This window comes from Scylla paramamosain, chromosome 6, assembly GCF_035594125.1.
Source record: "Scylla paramamosain isolate STU-SP2022 chromosome 6, ASM3559412v1, whole genome shotgun sequence".
NCBI classification, from domain to species: domain Eukaryota; kingdom Metazoa; phylum Arthropoda; class Malacostraca; order Decapoda; family Portunidae; genus Scylla; species Scylla paramamosain.
In genome coordinates, this window is record NC_087156.1 from 20,964,497 (window position 1) to 20,990,548 (window position 26,052).

General features: G+C 34.4%; 3 protein-coding genes across 15 annotated transcripts in view; 2 read left to right on the forward strand and 1 right to left on the reverse strand.

The window, feature by feature from the left end:
* The window catches only part of LOC135101381 (cAMP-dependent protein kinase catalytic subunit 3-like), a 51,463-nt gene extending 39,912 nt beyond the window's left edge, over positions 1-11,551 (forward strand). For 5 of the 6 annotated variants that reach the window (XM_064005295.1, XM_064005292.1, XM_064005290.1 and 2 more), the window contains 6 exons: positions 323-432; positions 943-1,096; positions 1,969-2,060; positions 2,885-3,069; positions 3,613-3,690; positions 10,815-11,551. In XM_064005295.1, coding sequence (XP_063861365.1) covers positions 323-432; positions 943-1,096; positions 1,969-2,060; positions 2,885-3,069; positions 3,613-3,690; positions 10,815-10,970 — 775 coding nt within the window. In that variant the 3' untranslated portion in view covers positions 10,971-11,551. Of the gene's footprint in view, positions 1-322; positions 433-942; positions 1,097-1,968; positions 2,061-2,884; positions 3,070-3,612; positions 3,691-3,930; positions 6,699-10,814 lie in introns of those variants that run through there. The other variant, XM_064005296.1, reaches the window with a different exon arrangement.
* Positions 11,552-12,123: 572 nt separating this feature from the next.
* LOC135101379 (transcription termination factor 5, mitochondrial-like) lies at positions 12,124-24,881 on the reverse strand. 4 transcript variants are annotated; one of them, XM_064005284.1, is made up of 9 exons: positions 24,748-24,881; positions 23,399-23,556; positions 21,666-21,840; positions 21,397-21,494; positions 20,111-20,244; positions 18,892-19,054; positions 18,613-18,777; positions 13,154-13,339; positions 12,124-12,998 (listed from the first exon to the last, which is right to left on the reverse strand). In XM_064005284.1, the coding sequence occupies exons 1-9, from the start codon at positions 24,830-24,832 to the stop codon at positions 12,393-12,395; spliced, it is 1,770 nt and encodes a 589-aa protein (XP_063861354.1). In that variant the 5' UTR covers positions 24,833-24,881; the 3' UTR covers positions 12,124-12,392. The 4 variants fall into 4 exon arrangements, with proteins under 4 accessions (XP_063861354.1, XP_063861356.1, XP_063861355.1 ...); XM_064005286.1 differs by lacking the exon at positions 24,748-24,881 and adding an exon at positions 24,409-24,455; XM_064005285.1 differs by lacking the exon at positions 24,748-24,881 and adding an exon at positions 24,230-24,402.
* Positions 24,702-26,052, forward strand: part of LOC135101378 (DNA polymerase subunit gamma-1-like) — a 43,377-nt gene continuing 42,026 nt past the window's right edge. For 4 of the 5 annotated variants that reach the window (XR_010269245.1, XR_010269244.1, XM_064005280.1 and 1 more), the window contains exon 1: positions 24,785-24,922. The gene's annotated coding sequence lies outside the window, so the exon portion shown is untranslated. Of the gene's footprint in view, positions 24,923-26,052 lie in introns of all 5 variants that reach the window. The other variant, XM_064005281.1, reaches the window with a different exon arrangement.

Genomic DNA, 26,052 nt, shown 5'->3' on the forward strand with positions numbered 1-26,052 from the left:
TGAATTTCATTTTGTATACAAAATTTAATGTATCACAATTTGATGAATAAAATTTCTGTATCTTTATCTTTATATATATATATATATATATATATATATATATATATATATATATATATATATATATATATATATATATATATATATATATATATATATATATATATATATATATAACCAGAATCAAGGACTCTTCTAGTTGTAAGTCTTCTGGATAAAGGATTTTTAACTTGTATCTTTTCTGTTCTTAGCTACTATTGTATAACATTATTGCATCATTCATCAACAAAGCCTTGCCTTAATTGCTGTGATTACTTTGCAGGTACTGGCATTATAGGGATGACAGGTTTCTCTACATGTTGTTTGAATATGTGTGTGGTGGGGAGCTCTTTGCCTACCTCAGGAATGCAGGAAAATTTCCTCTGTTATCAGGTATTCTTCCTTAAATTTTTCTGTAATTTTGAGAAAAAAGTTTATTTTTGTATTGTGTATAATTGTGATGTGCAGTGTGGGTTTTACATAATATAGCTAACATATTATATTAATTACTACCTAATGCCAGCTTGATTTGATATGTAACTACTTTGTGGTTCCTTGGTTTTATCATGTGTAATTAATTGTGACATCTCCTGCATCAGTGTTGATATCATATACTATTGAATTGGGCAGTTCAGGTTGATAATTCATGTCTTGTGCAGTTACTTATATCTTGGTTGCCTTCTCATGTCTTCTTTGTGGGTAATTTTTGGGAGGTACATCTCTTATATTAAACTATGAAGAAAAGTTTCTGTTATTTTCTATAATTTATTTAGTAATAAAGCAAACATTCATGAGGTGCAGATATTAGAATTCTCCTCTCACTGATGTTTTCATTATTTTTTATATGTTGATAAAATTACGTTATTGATCAATACTGCCTATTAATACACCTTCATCTTTCAGCAACATTCTATGCAGCTGAGATTGTAAGTGCCCTGGAGTACCTTCATTCCCTCAACATTGTGTACAGAGACCTCAAACCTGAGAACCTCCTTCTTGATAAGGAAGGCCATCTTAAAATTACTGACTTTGGTTTTGCCAAAAGATTGACTGACAGGTAAGATACCTTACTTTCGATGGTTGTATGTTGATCAGTTCATAGTAATTATAATGTTTTCTTACTGTATCAAATCAGAGGACATTATTTCCATCTCTTTCGTATCTCAGCTCTTTGCTTTAAAATGCTGAATATTATTCTTAGTTGTTTCAGAACTTTTCATCCCCTTTTCTCTCCCCACACAATAACCCAATTAGGTCCATTACAAGACATAGAATTACTGTCTGTCCAGTGTTGAAGGTTTATTGGGTGATAAAGATCTATTGAAAATACTGAAAAGCTTGTTACAAAGAAAGAATTGTATATGAACATCCCATACCTACAAGGCACTGTATTGCTGTTTATGGTAACTTGTATTCATTATATCCTTTCATGATGCTAGAGTGTTGTGTAACTTATGTTATTTTTAAGTTCCTCTCTACTTTTGATAGTTCAGTGATTTTTCTATAAGGTAATTCTACTTAGGTCTCTTTGTACTTATCCATCTCCAATAAACAAAATTTCATCCCATTACACTTTTTCAAATACTGACAAAATTTCTATGATTTCTTCAGATTTTATCTTTGAATCTTTTTTTTTTTATTATTTTCAGCACTTATTTTCATTTCTTTTTGTAATCATATTGGGCAGTCATATACAGTAATAAATTATTTCTTATATATGTTAAAAGTATGATGTATGAAGTGGATCATAAAATGAAAATCATGATATTTTGAAATGTTAAAAATATGTTTTGAATAAGCTCAGCTTCTTATTAGTTCTGTTTCAGTATTCATTCTTTTCATGTATGGATTGCTAAATACCAATCTTTACTTTCTTTTTTTTTCTTTTCTTTTTTTTTTTCTTTTTTTTTTCTTTTCTTTTCTTTTCAGAACATGGACTTTGTGTGGTACTCCTGAATACCTTGCTCCAGAGATTATCCAAAGCAAAGGTCATAATAAGGCTGTGGATTGGTGGGCACTAGGTTAGTCATCCGTGCAACTGAATTGCCATTTATAAGTTAATGATTTATTGCCAAAAGCACTCTATGATAAGGCAGAATGGATGGTTAATGAAACAAATTCAATGTAGTGGGTCCACTCTGTGTAGTATGGAGGTAATGGTGGGAAGACAAAACAGAGAGCTTCATATGGAAAGAAGATAGTAGGCTTATTTGAACATATGATGAGGGGAAGGTGAACATGAAAGACAACATTGTGGATCTACACAGCATAATGGGTATGGAAGGGAAGTTATAAATTTATGTAAGATCCAAGTAGAAATTAGTTTCTTGATAGATATCTACAGTGGGATCATAATTTTAAGTAAGAATAATGTAGAGGGTTTCTCATATCTTTGAAGAGGAGAAGGAGTGAATTTTGTTGGGATGGAGATGGTGAAGCACAGAGAGAGAGAGAGAGAGAGAGAGAGAGAGAGAGAGAGAGAGAGAGAGAGAGAGAGAGAGAGAGAGAGATGAGGTGCTTGGATAGAAACAATTGGATACTCTTCTTTCCCCTTAAGGAAGTTCTCAGGGACATTTAGCTGGACTTCATAAGCTAGAAAGTGACAACTGAAAAACTGAACAGAGAATAGAGAACATTCCTTTACATGGATCCTGCATGTGCTTTCTTTTTTAATTTAGATAGTTTATTAATTAATACCTCATATACATACATATATATATATATATATATATATATATATATATATATATATATATATATATATATATATATATATATATATATATATATATATATATATATATATATATAGTGGTTGTAAGATATGCAACTTTTTTGTTTGCAGGTATTCTCATTTATGAAATGTTGGCTGGTTACCCTCCATTCTTTGATGAGAATCCATTTGCCATATATGAAAAGATTTTGGTAGGAAGGGTGGACTGGCCTCGTCCCAGCCTGGATGCCACAGCCAAGGATCTGGTCAAGAAGCTTCTCACTCAGGACCGCACAAAACGTCTTGGAAATATGAAGGTAAATGTTTGGGTGTTTTTGTTAAAGTTATTTCATAAGTGGTTGTTCCTGATGCTGGCTCCTGATGATGTCAGGATATGATATTCATTAGAGATATATAGTAGAGAGAGAGAGAGAGAGAGAGAGAGAGAGAGAGAGAGAGAGAGAGAGAGAGAGAGATATTGCATGCTATTTACACCTGACACAAAAAGTTTGTCTTGTTTTTATACTTTCCTTCAAAAGGTATTCTAAGTAAATTAACTTATACTTTCATTTTCATCCTAGTATGTTTTTTTTTTTATTATATTTTTATGCACACTACTATGTACTACATAAAAACATAATTATACAAAAAATAATATTCGGAAGAAAATTAAAGTGGTAAGTCATTTGTAAAATTTACTTGGAATATATTTAAAAAAAAAAATCACAATCTTTTAGTTGCAGAAATGAGCTGCCATACTATATTTACAAATGTTATTAGAACTTCAGTATAATTTCTGTAAGCTTCTTTTATTACAAGATCATACACATTTAGTATTAATGGGATAAATTTCCACTCAGAATGGAGCGGATGATGTAAAGAGGCATCGATTCTTCAAAAATCTTGACTGGGAAGATGTTTATGAAAAAAAGTTAAAGGTAAGTATTTTAAATGATTCTGCACATAGCTTTTATTTAAAGCTGTTCCATTTAATTTATCTAAAAAACTAAAAAAAAAAAAAAAAATATATATATATATATATATATATATATATATATATATATATATATATATATATATATATATATATATATATATATATATATATATATATATATATATATATATATATATAACATTGCAAACTATACAGCTAGAAAATATTTTCTCTCCAACAGCCACCCATCGTACCTAGAGTGAGTTATGAGGGAGATACACGGAACTTTGATGATTATCCAGAAAATAATTGGCGATCAACTCAAGGTGTCTCAGAAATGGAGTTGGCTGTATTCAGTGACTTCTAAGTTATTGTTATCTTAGAGTTTAAGATTTATTCATTAATGTTTATCCTTCTCCATCAGCTTATTACTTTTCAGAGGAAATATACATATTTCCTACAGACATCATATTTCAGTGTGGAAATAATGCATATTGCTTGGGATTAGGAGTTATTGAACTTGCCCAGATTATATATTATTCTTTTGAGCAATATGTAATAAGATAACTATGTTTAGCAAAATTCAGTAATGTGGATGATCTACAGTCAGAGACAGAAGTCATGTCATGAACTTTGATCAAAACATCTAGTGAAAGGATATCTTTATGGTACTGCCTGCTGTGTGTCATAGGAATGGTTGATAGCACTGCCACAAGATCTTTGATATTCACCACACATCATATGTTATGATAATTTGTATCCTTGTGAGTATCGCAATCTCAGACAAATTTAATGTCTTTTGAACCACTCATCTTTTTGAAGCAGTAACTGAAGCACACATATGATGTTCAACATATTTGGTGAATTCTAAGACTTTCTCATATAATGTACAATAACAGGGATGTACTGTGCAATCTACATCAGATATGAAATCTCATCACAGCAAATTTTTAAACCTTTGAAATCCCCTTGCTTTAGTTTATCCATTATCACATCACCAGCAGATATGAAGCTTTGAACCCATATGTGAGCACTAACAGGGATTCAGGTTTGCTAACCATTAGCATGTAACATTGTTCAGGTTTTCATAATGTTTCACAAATTACATTTCATAGTCAGATAAAACCTTGACATGACTTTTGTTTTTGACTATACACACTCACACACACACACACACACACACACACACACACACACACACACACACACACACACACACACACACACACACACACACACACACACACACACACACACACACTAAAGGAAAATTCAACAGATATAGACATGGAGACAGGGACACATGAGTGTAGCTTAGGTCCTGTGTACTACAACTATGTAAATACAATTAGCACACACACACACACACACACACACACACACACACACACACAGTATAGTGCTATTTTAGAAAGATGTACTAATGGAATCATTTCATGAATTTATGATAAGAAGGTTTTGGTGTCAACTCAGCCTCAACACATCAAAAATAAGTGGTGGAGACTCATCTGCCATGTTAATTTTTCTTTAGGGGGTTCCAAGAAAGCTTTCATAATATAGTCAGCAAATGCCAATCCTGTGTTGCAGTGCCCCATGCTGCATGAGGAGCATGTTTTACTTAAGGCCTCTGAGCAAGCATAAAAATTGGACTGGGACAAATTGACATTGGCATCTCAAGTGCATCTCTCCTTTTCATTCACTCCCAATGACCAGTATTAATTACAGTATTCATTGTGCCTTTGGTGACATGTAAATGGCTTTTTCTTGGACTGAAACACATTATGTTCTGTTCATTTTGTAGTGTTTATAGTGATGGATGCTTGGCAGACAAGTCACAGTGGTATCATTCCATCATAGATCTTCACATGTCAGGCTTGAATGGTGTCCATATAACAAAACATGTGAATTAGAAAAGTGAGACTTCCAGATTCTCATACAAAAATTCATCAAGGCAGTGAGGAATCATCTTTTTACAGCCATAGTGGTGGCATCCCAACTGCTTCCCATCAGCTACCATGCTGTAAGAATTGGATTAGAGTCCAACTGCCTTTCTCGAGAAGCTAGAAGCCATGGGGTAAAGATAAAAGGATGCCAGCACCATGGTTGTGAAAAGACAATTATTCACTGCCTCCCTGATGGATTTTCATATGACATTCTGGAAGTTTCGTGTTTTCAAATTCACGTTTTGCAACACTGATGTTATTCAAGCCTGATATGTAAAGATCTATGAAGGAATAATATCACCATGACTGTCTGCCTTGCACTCATCACTACAAACACCATAACATGAACAGAAGATAATGCATTTCACCTCAAAAACAGAAATGATGACGTGTCACCAAAGACACAATGAATATTGACGCTGGTAACCTGCTTAATACAGGTCATTGTTGCTATGGTCATGAGTGAGGAGGAAAGATGCACTTGATATGCCAATAAGTCAAATTATCCCAGCCCAATTTATGTGCTTGCTGGGAAGCCTTGAGTAAAACTTGCTCCTGAGCAGTGTGTGCTGCAGCAACGCAAGATTGGCGTTTGCTGACTGTAGGTACACATGACATCAGTAGACTTTTTTGACATAGATATGCCCAAGCATCACTGATCATCATCATCATCATCATCATCATCATCATTACGAGTACCATCATCATCATCATTATTACAAGAACCATCATCATCATTGTCATCATCATTATCATCATTATCATCATCATATTCATCACCATCATTATAATCACATAATTATCTTATGTATGTCTTTCTGCATTGTTGCAGTACCTTAAATCAGTCAAAGTGTCAGTCACCTCTGGGAAGCTGTTTGCAAGAGATGTCATACAAAAACTGCCCATTAGATTTATCAATATGCCAGACTGACATCCCTGTGAATGGAGTAGTCAAGGCAAGAAGCCCAAACACACACACACACACACACACACACACACACACACACACACACACACACACACACACACACACACACACACACACACACACACACACACACACACATTTCCTAAGACTAAATTTAAATACATCTTAACCCCTAAGCCTTTGAGAAAGAAGACATATCTTTATCAGTCTCACTTGTGAGAAATTCAGTTGCACAAGCAATTTTTTTTTTGTGTGTGTGTGTGTGTGTGTGTGTGTGTGTGTGTGTGTGTGTGTGTGTGTGTGTGTGTGTGTGTGTATATATATATATATATATATATATATATATATATATATATATATATATATATATATATATATATATATATATATATATATATATATATATATATATATATATATATATATATGTATATATATATATATATATATATATATATATATATATATATATATATATATATATATATATATATATATATATATATATATATATATATATATATATATATATATATATATATATATATGTATATATATATATATATATATATATATATATATATATATATATATATATATATATATATATATATATATATATATATATATATATATATATATATATATATATATATATATATATATATATATATATATATATATATATATATATATATATATATATATATATATATATATATATATATATATATATATATATATATATATATATATATATATATATATATATATATATATATATATATATATATATATATATATATATATATATATATATATATATATATATATATATATATATATATATATATATATATATATATATATATATATATATATATATATATATATATATATATATATATATATGGGATAAATAATTCAGGCCACTTCACAGGTCCCCTCCATTCATTGACTGTTTCTTGAAATATTGTTATATTCTTTTTGTGCAGTGAAAGATTGTTTAATTTCTTATTCATACCTCCGTACTTTTTTCCTTTAACTTTCATAAGCAATGTCTTCACTTTTCTCAGAATATATTCTTGTTATCATAGGGTATTCCAACTTATCTGACATGAAACTGCACAATTCATGTTTAAACACTGTGTTCTTCCATTATATACTTGATTATGTTCATATCTATAGCCATAAAAGAAAAATGCCACTCAGTTTGCATGGTGCTCACACTTAATACCCATATACACCAGTGGTATAGGTAACAGACTATGTAATATCACTACAGAACTCTGAGTATCACTTACAAGCTCTTAGCTTAGAGTACTCAAAATATGCACATATATGTAGAAAAGAAAATTCAATAGTTTGTCACAACAGGGACATGGATTTCAGCTAGGTCATGGTAAAGTGCAGATGTCCTACTGTTTGAGTTCCTCTCTCCAGCAGCTTAAATGTTTCCTACTCTCTTTTTTTGAAATCTTAGATTAAACAAAGTGAGCAGACTCTATTATCTTACCTGAGTTATATTTAGTAATATAATGTCATTTATAACATTACAAGCATATCTTTTACTTGTTCCTTCTGCTGCCCTCACTCCACATGCATCAGTGTATGTTAGCATTGACATAAGAGCAGGTGACTGGCATCATGCTGCTTTCTACAAATGAAGTGGCTGTGTTCATCATACAGCTGTCATCCAGAGCAACCTCAAGGAGTTTACAGACAGTTAGAGTATACTAAGGCAGGGGTTCTCAACCTTTTGCAAGCTGGGACCCCCCAAAGCTGGTTCAGTGCAGTTGGGGCCACTCTCCTCCCTGCACCATCCACTCAACCTCCTCCCCAACTATGCCTCCAATGATAGATAGATAGATAGATAGACAGAGGGAGGGCATAACAGCTGCATCTCCTTTGTAGTAATACTTAGTGAGTCTGTGATTTTCCGTGATTTTTTCCCCTCCTATTCTTTGCTTGTGAACCCTCAGGTGAGTGTCTGCACCCCCTCAGGGGAGGACACCCCCTCCAGTTGAGAACCACTGTACTAAGGAAAGAAGGTTTATTTCTGTTGGAATGAGTTATGCTTGTCATCTCTGCCACACAGTTCTCTTGAGGCTGTTGCACTGTGTGAGCTATAAACCACCAGCTGATAAACATTTGGTACTTATAGCAAGCAGTTATGAAAAAAAAAAAAAACTCGGCTGTATAGTTTCTTTAGATGAGTAGATGAGTGATTGTCAAGCACATCTTGCATCTTTTCAACTAGCATTCAGTATTTCTTTGTAGCACTCATCCCTCCCTCACAACCTGTTTTGTATTATAACCAGGCTTGTATAACAAGTAGATGTGAATAATTTTCTTTTGTTTGAGTTGTGGTTTAAGTCTCATTACTATGTTATGGAGACCACATCTTGTAATACAATGTTCATTTGTGAAAATTCATGTTTGCAGATTCTATAACTTATTGTATACCTGTCACACTCAAATATGCACTGACCATTTGCCTCTGTACTTAATCAGTGCCTAATCTATAAGTGAGTTGCTATATGCAAAAAAAAATAATAAATAAATAAATAAATAAATAGATAATTAATAATAATGATAATAATAATAATAATAATTTTGTTTGAGATGGTTCATGCAGGTTTCTGAAAAAAAAGGAGGGAAGATACAAGCTAATGCATCACAATGAGAACTTCATTGACTCCCACTCTAGTAGTATGTGTTACTTATCTCATCACTCTCATTTAAACTTTTATTTTATTTATTTATTTATTTATTTATTTATTTATTTACTTATTGTTTTTTTTTAGAACTTAATTGAAAAAAAATAATTTGACATTTGATTTATTTGTGACTGCATTTTGAAACTCATTCTTTTCTATCATGCATCACTATATTTGTGAAATGCTATTCATTCATTTTAGTAACTTACTACTCTACACTATCATATACCCATACACTGCTTTCTTGCTGATTTTTGCCAGCTATCTCCTTTTTTTGTCAATCTATTGCTTCAATGGCAGATCATTATTTTTAATCTAGTAGTAGTGACTTCAGTCACAACTACTGCTGTTTCTGACATAATATTCATGGGTTTAGTTCTTTTCAGTTTGCCATCACATAACCTAGTTGTTCAAAATCTGCTATTCACTCCTCATTGTGGTTCACACAAGCAATGTTCCAGCATCTTGTGTTCTCTGTTCCTAGAAAATTGTTTCATCACTAAGTAGATGCTCATATAATCCCTGGACTTTGTTCCTGCACCAAATCCCACATAGCCAGTGTTAACAAGCATACCACCAAGGCAAGTCATGTGCACCCTTTCAACTTAGTAGCAGCAGGCATACTTTTTGCTTGCTGTGTACTAGGTGAGGGAATGAGATGAAAATCATGGCTGTCAAGAAGGCTGTACACATGTCTACTTGTATTGATTTATCATAAAACAAAATTGGCTGCACAGGTATCTACATACTTTCATCATATTTATTAGAGAAGCATTGTGAAAGCAGCTTTTTCTCCTGTCATGCTAGCCATTGTAAGATACATAGTCCTCAGTTCCTGGGCCACATCACTGAACAACTTGACCTCAAGCTTGTGTCTGGCTAAGCTAGTTTTAGCTAAAACAGCTTTTATATAGTTTGGCGTTCTAAGTCGTCTCCGCCACTTTTTCTCACCCCTCCCCCCAAGCTGCTAATTTTAAACAAGGGTCTTATCTGTCCATGTATGGAGTATGCTTCACATGTTTAAGGGGGGTTCCACTCATACCACTTTTTTTAGACAGGTTGGAATCAAAAGTTTTTCGTCTTATCAACTCCTCTCCTCTAACTGACTGTCTTCAGCCTCTTTCTCATCACCGCAATGTTACATCTCTTGCTATCTTGTCTTCAGCCACTTTCTTATCACCGCAGTGTTACATCTCTTGCTGTCTTCTGCTGCTATTTTCATGCCAACTGCTCTTGTGATCTTGCTAACTGCATGTCTCTCATCTTCCCATGGCCTCGCTGCACAAGACTTTCTTCTTTCTCTCACCCCTATTCTCTTCACCTCACAAATGCAAGAGTTAACTGTATTCTCAATCATTCATCCCTTTCTTTGGTAAACACTGGAACTCCCTGCTTGCTTCTGTATTTCCACCTTCCTGTGGCTTGAACTATTTCAAGAGGAAGGTTTCAAGACAATTATTCTGTAATTTTTGACTACTGCTTTGAATTGTTCAGGAACTGGCACCTTTTTTTTTTTTTTTTTTTTTTATTGCAGTTTTGTTACCCTAGGCTGGTACCCCTCCACCATAAAAAAAAAAATTCCTCTTCTCTTGGGTTCCACAGGATTTTGTGCATCTCCAGTATCTCACACAACAATAGTACGGCATCCCTAAGCCAGAACAACTTGGAGACATTTCTTGAAGTAATTTAACTTGAGAAGGGCCAAAGAGTTCTTGGGAACACTAGAGAAGATCACCATAGCACTGGAACACAGAACTTGTTGCCACAAAGGGTGCCCAAATTGTGATGCAGGAACAGAAGTTGCCAGAAACAAGCCCAAACATTACTTTTGTGAATGGGACTTTATCTGATGTTCTGTGTAACACGTTTGGAAAATAGTCTGCCTTCCTCTTTGTTTCACAATTTCAGCAAACCATTTTTTGAATCACTGAACTCAATTGAATCTCAAAATGGTAGTTATCTTTAGAAGCAATACTCAATATTAATTTATTTTCTGGGCCATTTCTTTTTTCTGTTGAAATATTAACACTCCATTGTTGGGTCCCATTTTTCCACAGCTTCCTCAGCTGCCTAGACTTGTGCTTATGTCATATTTCACTTCCATGTAATAAAAAATCAGCACTGGTAGTCTTTAAGGCAAGCTTCTTTTAACTCCATATTATATTTCATAATTTTAACTTGTTAAAGAATTTCATATTACTATATTCTGCACTACATCAGTAAACTCATCCTTCTGATGTGTTGGATTTTTTTTTTTTTTTTTTTTTTTTTTTTAGGAAAAACAACAGCAGTTTAATTCTTTCACTTAATAATGCATGGGATCATGTAGGTATTTTCAGTATAATTGTATGTGTTATCACCAAAGGTTACTCATTCCTCTTGTCTCATTTATATTCATTCACCCAGTTTACCAAGATTTGATTTCTGTATAGGATCAATTGTCAACTTTTTAATGGATAAATTATCCTGCCAGCTCTATACCTCTTGTTGACATACTTGAATGTACATCTTTCATTACTCAGTTCATTCACACTAAACATCAGTATTCTACACAAATCTTTAAAACTTTACATGTTTTATCTAGTAAAACCTATACAAATAGAACTGTATTACCAGTTATATGTTAGTATAAAGAATTTTGTCAAAGTTGCAAGATCTGGTTCTATACTTTTATCAACATTGTATTTTCTTTTCCATTTTGTGCATAATTTATCTTATAGAATAAATTTGGGATATCTATAGAATACACATGATGTATGTTTGGAAAGGACTAAGTAAGATCTCTTCTGGTGTGAATTTTTAAGGAATTTCTAATGTATTGGAGGAGAAATGAGAAATATACATATAATGCAATTTTATTAAAAACATATTTTCAGTACTTTATATATTTTAAGCCAAAGTACATCTTGTGAATATTACAAATCTCTCCCACAATGTAAGCCAGTCAGTTATTTACAAATTACAGCTATCCTGTAATCATAATATTGTATAAATAAACAGAGTTGATCATTTATAATGTATATAGGCTTTATTAAGAAAATATAGTTGAATTTATATGTACTTTTTTATTTACATAATTTTTTTTTCTAGTATTTTATAACTTATTGAAAGACTAACTTAGTGAAGTGAGTGAGGCATTCTTCTCCATGAAATATAAGAGCAGCTGTAAAATATTTACATCTGATTTGTAGTCTGAGAATGGTTGAACCTGAGGTCTATGTGGTAGCAGAGCTAGCTGATCATGTAGTAAGTCTGGTGGATAAAGCAAAACATCAAGGCCAACCATGAGCTGCTCTTCAGTGAAACCTACTCCTCTAAGGGTTAAGATATTCCTCTGAACATTAATCACATTTGTCTGTGATCCCCAACACTGATGGTGCAAATGTTTTCTAATTATATTAGGTTTTGTATTCATATGCTTTGACAATAACATTACAACATCCCTCTTGTTTTGTCTCAGATCTCCAACTGTCATATATTTATCAAAAACTTTTTTTGTTCCTGATAGTGTATTCAGACTTGGTAGTGCACTGGTATTCTTCACTTGTTGCAACTGGTCCAGTCGTGAGGTTACCTTGTTATGGTAGTATATGAGATGCAGCATGCGAGGATGTGATTGCAGAGCGTAGAATTCAGGAATCTGTTGAAGTTCATTGAGGCGTTCCTGTAAAGTGTCTGGATGCAGCGTACATATTCGAGGGAGGGCCTTCAATGATGTCTGAAATTTATTTAATGTAATAATTTTTAACCTTATACAAGCTCTAATTTAACTTTGGCTATATACCAAGCTTAAAGGATGTTGGCTGTAACAATTTTTTTTACATATACATTCACAAGCAATGCATCAATACAAGTAAATTTATAACTGCTGACCTCTGGAAGATCCAACTTTGATAGAATTTGGTCAACTTGCAACAGCTGATGGTATGGGATGGTAAGAATACGTGGAGTCATAACAACATATTCTTTTAGGCTTATTCCTGCTATTTGCTTCACCTTGTTGTCAATAAGAGATATGTTAGTAGGGCTACAAGTAAGAAGATAGCCATTCAGTCTGACCTGAAAAAGTAATTTGATTATAATTTGTATAATCATATCCATTCTGATAATATTCATATCATCTATCACCTAAAAATTAAAATAACTTCTTATTAGGATGAGGGATTAAGATGTTCTCTTTGTTATGTCCTTCCACAAGAGATACTTGTATATGAAGCCAAAGAATTCTCCTCATTATCATGTCTTGATTTTACATTTTATCTGAGATAAAGAGTTGTGTTTTTAATGCCAAATTGTTGCAAAGAAAATGTTGTGACCAGTGCAGCACATGGCACTGAACAATAAACTTGAGAGAGGATAAACCCAATCAAGGTTCTGATCAGACTGCTAGAAATACATTACATTTCCATCATGATCATCTGCTCCTTTCTGGAATCCGTTACAGGAAATGGCAACCTTAGGATAATTCTCTTCAGTACCACTTGAGGCATGGTTTGAGGTATCTTTAGATTTCTTTAATTTATTGGAGAGTAAAACAATGTCAATTAGGGACAGCATTAAAAAAAAAATGCAAACTGAATCTGGCTGACTTTCACTGTCTGTAATTACACTTTCTATTTATTTACACAACAGGCAGACATGTCAAGCAAACAAGAGATGCTTATGAATGTGAGCCTGAGTGAGTGTAAACACCTGGGTGCTTTACAGCCATACAGTTCTCAGCAAAACTTAATGTGGGAAAAAAGATAAATGAAAAAATGTGTGTGTGTGTGTGTGTGTGTGTGTGTGTGTGTGTGTGTGTGTGTGTGTGTGTGTGTGTGTGTGTGTGTGTGTGTGTGTGTGTGTGTGTATGAGGTGTCCTGCATTAGAAGGGCTGCTCACCCCAAAATAAAGAAAATGAGAAAAATGCACTCAAAGTTTGGCAAACTTCCGACAAGCATAACTTTCTTATTATATATGTTATTACAATGAACTTGGTCTCAAAATGACTGGTGGACAATCAAAATCATGATCATCTAAAAAAATTTTTGAGATCATGATATTCACTACCTAATTTTTGCATATTTTGGAAATCCACCAAAGTTAGAGGACATTTCTTCTCTGAATCCTGCACACAATAATAATAATAATTTGTGAATATTGAAGATGAAAACACAAGTTAACAATATTAATAATAACATAAAGTGAGAAAATGGTGAAGAAATTAGGTAATGGCTTAAGGGCTACTCATCCAGTTATTAATACACAGCAGAAAAGCTGGGAGCATCATTTTTGTCCCAACCAAGGTACCAAAATAAAAGGAACTAATGGCAGGTGAATGCAACTGGCTTCCCATTGGCTGAGAGTACCATGTTATCAGAGGGGAGGGCTCTGATGGGCTGATGCCCTCCCTGCACTGGAGTAAGCTGCCCATCTTATACAGAATTTGCCAGAAAAAATTTTCTGAATTATAATGGCTACTCATCCTGGATGGGCAGCCCTTCTAACATAGAATATTGCTCAGCAGTGTGTTATGCCTGCATTGATGGTCGACTAGACATCAAAATCATTCTCTCCTTGTATAGATTTTTGACCTTATTGATGGGGCATTCATCCACTCCCAGGTGAAATTAAGACCTCAATAGAATGCGATGCACAGTTATCTCAGTTTTGGCTGGAGGACACCTCATATATATATATATATATATATATATATATATATATATATATATATATATATATATATATATATATATATATATATATATATATATATATATATATATTTTTTTTTTTTTTTTTATGTAGGAAGGACACTGGCCAAGGGCAACAAAAATCTAATAAAAAAAAATGCCCACTGAAATGCCAGTCCCATAAAAGGGTCAAAGCAGTGGTCAAAAATTGATGAATAAGTGTCTTGAAACCTCCCTCTTGAAGGAATTCAAGTCATAGGAAGGTGGAAATACAGAAGCAGACAGGGAGTTCCAGAGTTTACCAGAGAAAGGGATGAATGATTGAGAATACTGGTTAACTCTTGCATTAGAGAGGTGGACAGAATAGGGGTGAGAGAAAGAAGAAAGTCTTGTGCAGCGAGGCTGCGGAAGGAAGGGAGGCATGCAGTTAGCAAGATCAGAAGAGCAGTTAGCATGAAAATAGCGGTAGAAGACAGCTAGAGATGCAACATTGCGGCGGTGAGAGAGAGGCTGAAGACAGTCAGTTAGAGGTGAGGAGTTGATGAGAGGAAAAGCTTTTGATTTCACCCTGTCTAGAAGAGCAGTATGAGTGGAACCCCCCCAGACATGTTAAGCATACTCCATACATGGACAGATAAGGTCCTTGTACAGAGTTAGCAGCTGGGGGGGTGAGAAAAACTGGCGGAGACGTCTCAGAACACCTAACTTCAGAGAAGCTGTTTTAGCTAGAGATGAGATGTGAAGTTTCCAGTTCAGATTATAAATAAAGGACAGACCGAGGATGTTCAGTGTAGAAGAGGGGGACAGTTGACTGTCATTGAAGAAGAGGGGATAGTTGTCTGGAAGGTTGTGTCGAGTTGATAGATGGAGGAATTGAGTTTTTGAGGCATTGAACAATACCAAGTTTGCTCTGCCCCAATCAGAAATTTTAGAAAGATCAGAAGTCAGGCGTTCTGTGGCTTCCCTGCGTGATATGTTTACCTCCTGAAGGGTTGGACGTCTATGAAAAGACGTGGAAAAGTGCAGGGTGGTATCATCAGCGTAGGAGTGGATAGGACAAGAAGTTTGGTTTAGAAGATCATTAATGAATAATAAGAAGAGAGTGGGTGACAGGACAGAACCCTGAGGAACACCACTGTTAATAGATTTAGGAGAAGAACAGTGACCGTCTACCACAGCAGCAATAGAACGGTCAGAAAGGAAACTTGAGATGAAGTTACAGAGAGAAGGATAGAAACCGTAGGAGGGTAGTTTGGAAATCAAAGCTTTGTGCCAGATTCTATCAAAAGCTTTTGATATGTCTAAGGCAACAGCAAAAGTTTCACCAAAATCTCTAAAAGAGGATGACCAAGACTCAGTAAGGAAAGCCAGAAGATCACCAGTAGAGTGGCCTTGACGGAACCCATACTGGCGATCAGATAGAAGGTTGTGAAATGATAGATGTTTAAGAATCTTCCTGTTGAGGATAAATTCAAAAACTTTAGATAGGCAGGAAATTAAAGCAATAGGACGGTAGTTTGAGGGATTAGAACGGTCACCCTTTTTAGGAACAGGTTGAATGTAGGCAAACTTCCAGCAAGAAGGAAAGGTAGATGTTGACAGACAGAGCTGAAAGAGTTTGACTAGGCAAGGTGCAAGCACAGAGGCACAGTTTCGGAGAACAATAGGAGGGACCCCATCAGGTCCATAAGCCTTCCGAGGGTTTAGGCCAGCAAGGGCATGGAAAACATCATTGCGAAGAATTTTAATAGGTGGCATGAAGTAGTCAGAGGGTGGAGGAGAGGGAGGAACAAGCCCAGAATCATCCATGGTAGAGTTTTTAGCAAAGGTTTGAGCAAAGAGTTCAGCTTTAGAAATAGATGTGATAGCAGTGGTGCCATCTGGTTGAAATAAAGGAGGGAAAGAAGAAGAAGCAAAGTTATTAGAGATATTTTTGGCTAGATGCCAGAAGTCACGAGGGGAGTTAGATCTTGAAAGGTTTTGACACTTTCTGTTAATTAAGTAGTTTTTGGCTAGTTGGAGAACAGACCTGGCATGGTTCTGGGCAGAAATATAAAGTGCATGAGATTCTTGTGATGGAAGGCTTAAGTACCTTTTGTGGGCCACCTCTCTATCATGTATAACACGAGAACAAGCTGTGTTAAACCAAGGTTTGGAAGGTTTAGGTCGAGAAAAAGAGTGAGGAATGTATGCCACCATGCCAGACACTATCACCTCTGTTATAGCAAAGTTGAAGGCTAGTTCACCAGGATGGTCAGTGAAGGGAGACGAAAGCCAAAGCAGGTGGTGAACATTGAAGTCTCCAAGAATAGAGATCTCTGCAAAAGGGAAGAGGATCAGAATGTGCTCCACTTTCAAAGTTAAGTAGTCAAAGAATTTCTTATAGTCAGAGAAGTTACGTGAGAGGTATACAGCACAGATAAATTTAGTTTGAGACTGACTCTGTAGTCATAGCCATATGGTGGAAAACCCGGAAGATTCAAGAGCATGGGCATGAGAGCAGGTTGTCATTGCGCACATAAATGCAACATCCAGCTTTGGATCGAAAATGAGGATAGAGAAAGTAGAAGGAAACAGAAAAGGGGCTACTGTCAGTTGTCTCAGACACCTGAGTTTCAGTGAGGAAAAGATGAGATTTAGAAGAGAAGAGGTGGTGTTCTACAGATTGAAAATTAGATCTTAGACCACGAATGTAGCAGAAGTTAATGAAGAAAAAGTTGAGGGGGGATGTCAAGACACTTAGGGTCATTGACAGAAAGGCAGTCTGACCTGGGGACATTTATGGTCCCCTCCCCAGATGGGGACTCCGAGGCTGGTGTAGGAGTCGCCATGATAATTTTGAAATTTTTGAGTGAAGGGTGTGTGTGTTATTAGTATTAGGTGTTTGTAGTTTTGTGTGGAGGAAGAGAGTTGTCTTTAGAGGGTAGGCTGTGACTGCCCCCTTGTGTTGTGAGACACAAAGGGAAACGTTCAGTGAGGTCACAGCTGGGTTTAATGATAAGTTCACAGCACCCCCTGAACAGTGCTTTAGACCTCACTGCGAGTAATTATCGTTTTGGCAGGTGTCTACTGCATCCTCCTCCTGCATTAGAGGGTGGACAGAATAGCGGTGAAAGAAAGAAGAGTCTTGTGCAGTGAGGCCATGGGAGGAGGCGAGGCATGCAGTTAGAAAGATCAGAAAAGCAGTTAGCATGAAAATAGCAGTAGAAGATAGCAAGAGATGCAACACTGAGGTGATGAGAAAGAGGCTGAAGACAGTCAGTTAGAGGAGAGGAGTTGATGAGACAAAAAGCTTTTGATTCCACCCTGTCTAAAAGAGCAGTATGAGTGGAACCCCACCGCCCCCCCCCAGACATGTGAAGCATACTCCATACATGGATGGATAAGGCCCTTGTACAGAGTTAGCAGGTGGGAGGGTGGGAAAAACCAGTGGAGGCATCTCAGAATCCCTAACTTCATAGAAGCTGTTTTAGCTAGAGATGGTATGAAATTTCCAATATATATATATATATATATATATATATATATATATATATATATATATATATATATATATATATATATATATATATATATATATATATATATATATATATATATATATACACACACACACACACACACACACACACACACACACACACACATTTATGTTTTTACCTTTGGAATGTCAATATTCCATTCATGTTCCAGCTGAACTAATACCTTCTGTTGCAACTTCATACTTTTCTTGGCAAGCCTGTATGTTTGCTGCAGCTTGCTAACTTCCTTTTCACTACAATTCAGACGCCAAGACAGGTACACACTGCTCATTTTCTGGTGCAACTGTTAGGATGTATGTAGGTGCATAAGTTTGGATTTTAAGACTGTAATGCTCCTACAAATATATTCTGAATAATCAATGGAAGAATCAGAAAACTAAAAAAAAATTTTAAATACCTGTGCCAAAGTTAAGTCATTGATGCAGTCAGAAAATTTTACATTATTCAGCACATGGTCTGGTATTTCCAGTGAAGTTAAAGTCTCCATTGGATCATAGTGTTCAGGTAACAGTCCCCATTTCTTGATCGCTGCCACACTTGATTTGAATAATTTGATAGCTCTGTTGAAGATATATATATATATATATATATATATATATATATATATATATATATATATATATATATATATATATATATATATATATATATATATATCATCCCTGTCATATCATGATTTTGGGGTCTATGACCATTCAGTGGCTGTGGTGGGATGTTTTACTCCTGATGGTTGGGGAAAGAATGAGTAGCTGGTTGGAGCAAGCAGTATTTAAGGTCATTCACTGCCTCCCACGTGCCTTCATGGCTTGTGCTTGGTCATTCTGCAGCGTTGCTGTCCTTTTGCTTTACCCAGCATAAGAACAGCAGTGTTGCAAAATAACCAATCACAAGCCATGACACCATGTGTGTGAAGCAAAGGACAGCCTTAAATACTGGCTGCTCCGACCAGCTACTCATTCTCTCCCCAACTATCAAGAGTGAAGCATCCCATCACAGCCACTGAAGAAGGGCCATGGACCCAAAATCACGATTTGGCAAAGATGTCACACTATAAAGATGTTATACACAACACACAAAAGAGAATTGGACACTATTAACAAATAAACAGGAAGTCCTTCAAAAAATACAAAATGCAAAACTTGCCATCACTTTCAAGCAAACATGTTTGAAAGAGAATTTCCTGTCCATATACAATTTTAATATATATATATATATATATATATATATATATATATATATATATATATATATATATATATATATATATATATATATATATATATATATATATATATTATTCATTAATTAGTCCACCTTAACTTCTCATTTATATTCTGCCCTTAGTTTTGTTTTTCTACTTCCTCTACGTCTCTATGTGACTTGCTTATCATGTGTGTGTGTTTGTGTGTGTGTGTGTGTGAAACCAAAAAATTGCAGCAAAGAACAGAAAACATTGGTGCTGAATCCCATAACCAAATAAACTTATGAAATAAAACAGAGGCATTAAATAAGAGTGAGTTTTCTTTCCAAGCCCCAAGATATGGAAATGTATATTATATTTCAATCATTGGTCCATGAGGATGTCAATATAATTGAGGTGATGAAATATAACTTACTGTATCAAGTGTTCAGCTCTAAGATCATTTAGTCCCAGCTCCTTCATAACACCAATATTGTGTTCTGTTGTAAGTGGACAACGGTAGAGTAGTGCTAGATGGTTTCGTACATTCACTGGGTCAAAACTGTTTTTCTGAAAACCAATTACAAATAATTATATGGGCACATTAAAATATCTGCATACTCATACATACATACATACATACATACATACATATATACATATACCAAGGCTCCCTCAAAAAGGAGAGTAGCCAAGACAAGGCACACAACTTTCACATTCACATTCATTCACAGCACTATTAGCCCCCTGACCCCTGACAGAGAAGGGAAAGTATTCCTGCCCTCAGTTTACAGGAATCAGCTGCATAGCTTGAACAATTTGGTCTGGAACAAGGCTCCTTCATAGCAAGTAGCCTCTCTTTCCACACCCAATTGTCCCACACCTGTGTAAGACTATCAAACTGTGGTATCTCCTTCTGTGGCATAAAAAAATAAAATAAAATAAAAATAAATAAATAAATTATATATATATATATATATATATATATATATATATATATATATATATATATATATATATATATATATATATATATATATATATATATATATATATATATATATATTTAAGATCTGCTAAAATGTATCTGACCTTGAGTTTTACAACAAAGTGGCTTACTTTTTGGGTTCTGACTCTAATGTCCTTCAAAATATGATTCCACACTCTTAGCCAATTGATCCTTCCATTGCTGAAAACATTTCTATATATTCTATTTTTGAATGACTACCAGGTCCACTATTGCCTCTTATATGATATCTTTTTAGCTGCCAAACTGGGACCCTTTCATATTTGCAGAGTAGGGAGTCCAGTGATCCATAGTAATTTAGTGTTTAGCCAAGAAATCTTGGATGAGATATGAAGAATGTGCCTGGACATTGTCATGATATAGTTGCCAGTTGCTTGAATCCCACGTCATGCCCATTCTTCAAAACTGATACCAAGCACCAAATTCCTCCAGAAATAAGGTATCTTTATTATGTACAAGATACAAAGTGAAATTTGTTATGTTTAGAAGGTTGTCAAGTAGTATATATATATATATATATATATATATATATATATATGTGTGTGTGTGTGTGTGTGTGTGTGTGTGTGTGTGTGTGTGTGTGTGTGTGTGTGTGTGTGTGTGTGTGTGTGTGTGTGTGTGTGTGTGTGTGTGTGTGTGTGTGTGTGTGTGTGTGTGTGTGTGTGTGTGTGTGTGTGTGTGTGTGCATAACTAACCTGGAGAGTATTCATATTCCTTGCCAGGTTATGAACATCACAGACTTTCAGACGCTTATCTTTATCCAGTATCCGGTAAGCTGAGGTCTTGGCTAAATCTGAAGACACCACATGAAAATTTATTAGAAATATTAATGACTAATTATTTATCAGCCTTTTATTTAAAGAACATCTGGCACCAGAAAACTCACAACAGAAATATTTATCACTAACCAAAGATTAGGCTTATTTAAACTTATTTACTTAAAAAAATCAGTTTATTTTCTTACTGAAGTACTGCTGGATCATCTCTGCATGTATTGTTGGCTGTATAATTCTGTTGGCTGAACAAAATTCCACATTTGGCTCTTCTGCTGTAGATAATTTCCCATATGCTCTCTGGTGGTATGTTCTTACAGCTTTTTCTGACCACCTTCTATCACTGTGGTTGTGAAGTGTTTCTGTCTGTAAATTAAAAAGATATTAAAGAGATATTGTAAAAGTTCAAAGTAGATAGCACATAAAATAAAAGGGAGGTGTATTTTTTTTATCTAAAAACTCCTCTATCTCACAATTCATTACAACTTCCTGCCATCTTCTGTTCTTTTCCTGGTTGCTGCTTCTTTGAAAGTGATTACTGCATGTTTGTCTTCCTTTCAAGATCTGCCATACACATAAGTGATCTCCTTTCTTTCCTGTCCATTTTATGAATACTTGAGTTAATTGATGCCTCACTTCTTTTAACTAATTTACCAGCAAACTCAAGAACACTAATAAGTTGATGGAAATAAGCTGGTATTTTCTTTTTGTGATTTTACAACTTTAGGAGTAACAATTAATGGATTTACTTAGTTCTATAGCTTACCTTTACCTATTGATCAACCTCTTGATGAAAATTTATGTAAAGATTTAAAAAAAATCAAGCATTAGTCTTTCTTTTCACTCCGCTACTTTTGCTGTTTTTTTCTTCAGCTTCATCCCAAATGTCTGAGAAAAGGCAATTTGTACTGAAAACTTATTTTAATGAGCACAGCTGGGTGCAATAACAAAAAAAATATCATAGTAACCAATAAATCGATAACAACCTTATTGGCAATAACCAATAAATCGATAACTGGTGATAAATTTATTGCCCAATAATATGATAACTGATAAATCACTGAATCCAAAATTCCAATACTAGCAATAATGATAATGATATTTAAAATTTTAAAAAACTGTTAAATCCAAATCTTTATTTTTATCTTTATCTCAGAAAATTTTTAAAATCTTAGAAAAATTCAATTTCAATGTTTATCTTGTCTTTTCTCCAATGAAAAGTACAGTTTTAAGTAAAATAACTACATTTGATTTTGAAAGTTTAAAACTTCAATATATTCATGTTCCAAAAATTAAAATGATCAATTATCACTAATTTGGAATCAAAAGTATCAGCAATACTGATGAATCGATAACTCTGGAAAATGAATTATCAAATAACCGATAACCCGATATTGTTATCATGATAAATTATCACAATCATTTATCGCAATAATGCCCACCTATGCTAGTGAAAGAAAGCAAAATCATGAGATGGTAGAAACTTGATAGAATATCTAATTCATTTTTTTTTTTTTTAATCAGTTTACACTGGCAAGTTCTTTTCGAATTTAAATACTCAAAATGATCAGAAAGGTTCTAGTGCATGCTGGTCAGTCTTGACTGTCCCATGATTACAATGCAACATTTTCGAAGAAGGGAAATCCTTTCTCCAGTGCAAAAATAAAAGTTGATTTGATCCAGACTTCAGTATCACCAAAATCTTACATAACTTTTGCATAAGGCATAACCATTATACACTTGATAACAAAGTAATGTTTTTGTAAGACCTAATGGAACACAATATAATCCTTTCCAATACTGTTGATATTATAATCAGTGATGAATGAGAGATGGAAAATTTTAGTTTGACAAGAAATAATAATAGTAAATACTGGAAGATCAGGTTGAAACAACACACAACAACTATATGTTCTGTAGTTACCTGTGAACAAGAGAAGTGGTGTGCTAACTGGAGTGATTGTAATCTGAGAGCATTCCTTCTCCCGAACACTCTACTACCTCTGCATACTGGCCTGAACACGATGGTAGCTTCTAAACCCAGAATATATCTGATGGTCCTCATATCTTTCTCTATGTAATCTGAAAAAAAATAAATAAATAAAATAAATAAATAAAAAACAATATATATATATATATATATATATATATATATATATATATATATATATATATATATATATATATATATATATATATATATTCAATACCATAAAGGAAAATTATGTTTATGGAACACTTAACAACTATGGCAAGCGGAAATTCACAAGACTTCAGAGAGGATGGCACATCTTTTAATTCAGTTAAGATCTTTCACTCCAGTAACTCATAGCTCCAATTTCACTTCCTATATATCCCTATCAACATTTCTAACTCAGTGCTTTATTATAATTTGTGCCTGAAGGAAATGATTAACTAAATAAAAATGCCATCAAAGGACATCATATGTTTCACCATGCCAAGTTAAATAAACACGGATAAAAACGTGAGAAGAAAGAGTACACATATAATCGTTACTCTCCATAATAATAATAATAATAATAATAATAATAATAATAATAATAATAATAACCACGTGAAGCATTATCCTCAAACCTAATTTACCCCTAGAAAAATTCACATTTCTTCCATTACATCTGAGATGAAGACAAGACTTTGTTAATATAAAACCACCTGTAATGTTTTACAGTATAGCAGTACTACAGTAAAAACACTTGAACCACTAGCACCGGGAATGATCCAACATAGAACTTACCTTTACATAAACCTTCAATTTTACTGTATAGTGAAGTTATTTACCCATAAAATATGTTTCAATACTTGATAATACAATCATGACTTTAAAAATAATGGCAATGATACGTATACTTAAGGTGCGATATACTATAATACATCAGTATGAAGCCGGAGATTTTATTTGTTATTGTTTACAACCTTCATTCGGTGAGGCGTGTTGAGGTCGGCCCGCTCAGCTGCTTGTGGGAATATATTGCTGCAAAATTCTTCTATATAGGTTAAAAATATTTCATGAGAATTAAGCAAAAATATTCGAGATTTTTTAATCTATAAACGTAGAAGATATATTTGGCGTTGTATAATTTCGGTAATATTGGTAGAAAAATGAAAAAGTTGCACCATGGAGATATAATGTTATAGTTCCATGGGTTGTACGTGAAACAATAAGAACGGAATACAGTAAACAAAACAATCAAAAGAAAATATCACAGTTGGAGGCCATCAAGAAAGAAAGACTTAAATACAAAGGTTAGGTACCGTTTGAAAGGTCTCTCCCGAGCGGCAGAGACAGAGAGCGAGGCGAAGAAAGTGGCGAGGCACGGCGGGCCACTCGGACTATCATCCTTCATGCTGTACAGATGGTGAGTGACAACTACAGTATCCACCGGAAGCGAGCCGTTTGATCGACCGGCTTAATGATTGTACTGAAAAGGTAAGGTTTGTTTGGTTTGCCTTGTAAACAGTACATCACTTGTTTCCTATAATCATCCGACAGCAAGGTAACAAACTTAGCTCTTCAGGTGTTTTGGCAGTTTATCCTTTCGCTACACTGTACCGCTGTGACTGGCAAAACTCCCCTTAAATGTGTTTGTATTTTGTTTGCAAGTTTACTATGGTGAGACCATGTGTGATACGCGAGGAATGGTGGCCTTTTTTTTTTTTTCCAGCGTTGGTTCTTACGTTTATGAGGTAAATCTTACCAAAAGCGGTCCCATATTTATTCGGGGTAGGTCCAGCTCGGACTGTTATCTCAACCAACTCGGACTATTCTGAAATACCAACTCAGAACATTTTGAAATTCCAACTCGGACCATTCAGAACGACCAACTCTGGCCATTATTATTACAAACTTGAACAATCGTTTATTCCAACTGGAACTCAAGATCCAAACCTTAGCTGAATTATCAGAATCCTCTCACCATCACTCATGTTTCATTTCTAGACTGCAGTAAGCATATCATGGGCAAGTGTTGGATGTGGCTAAATGTAGTGTGACCCCAACAGGTGCAGTTTTCCTGATTTATTAGTATATTACGAAAATTGAATATATAGGTGTAAATTACTGAACTCTATATAAATTATCTTCTAGCATCAAGCAATTTCATCACACACCTTTTGCATACCCTGGTCTATATTTAGTAGTAAGTACTATTCTTGAAGGCAAAGGATGCAGTACAATAAATTTGACAAAATATCAGAAGTTTAAATAGTGACAAATTGTCTAATTGTCTTTATTATAATTTAATAATTTTGCAGAAGGCATTGTTGTGTGATGGATGCAGTTTTTAGCAACATAGATCTTGTGAGACTGACAGTAAGGGAAGGTCTGGAAATAAACTGGAGGTGTGCCACATGCTCTTCTGCACAAGACCGTAATTGTGAAGTTCTAAATGAGCTTCACTCATTGAACATCAATGTTGACTGCTCTATTGAGGATCATCCACCTGATCAGGCACAAGTGTTGCTAGGATCAGGCACAAGCATTGGTAGAAGATATTACATATGAAAAGGTATCTTGAAAGAGGGAGCCATAAACTTATAGACAGTCTTAGTTATTCATAC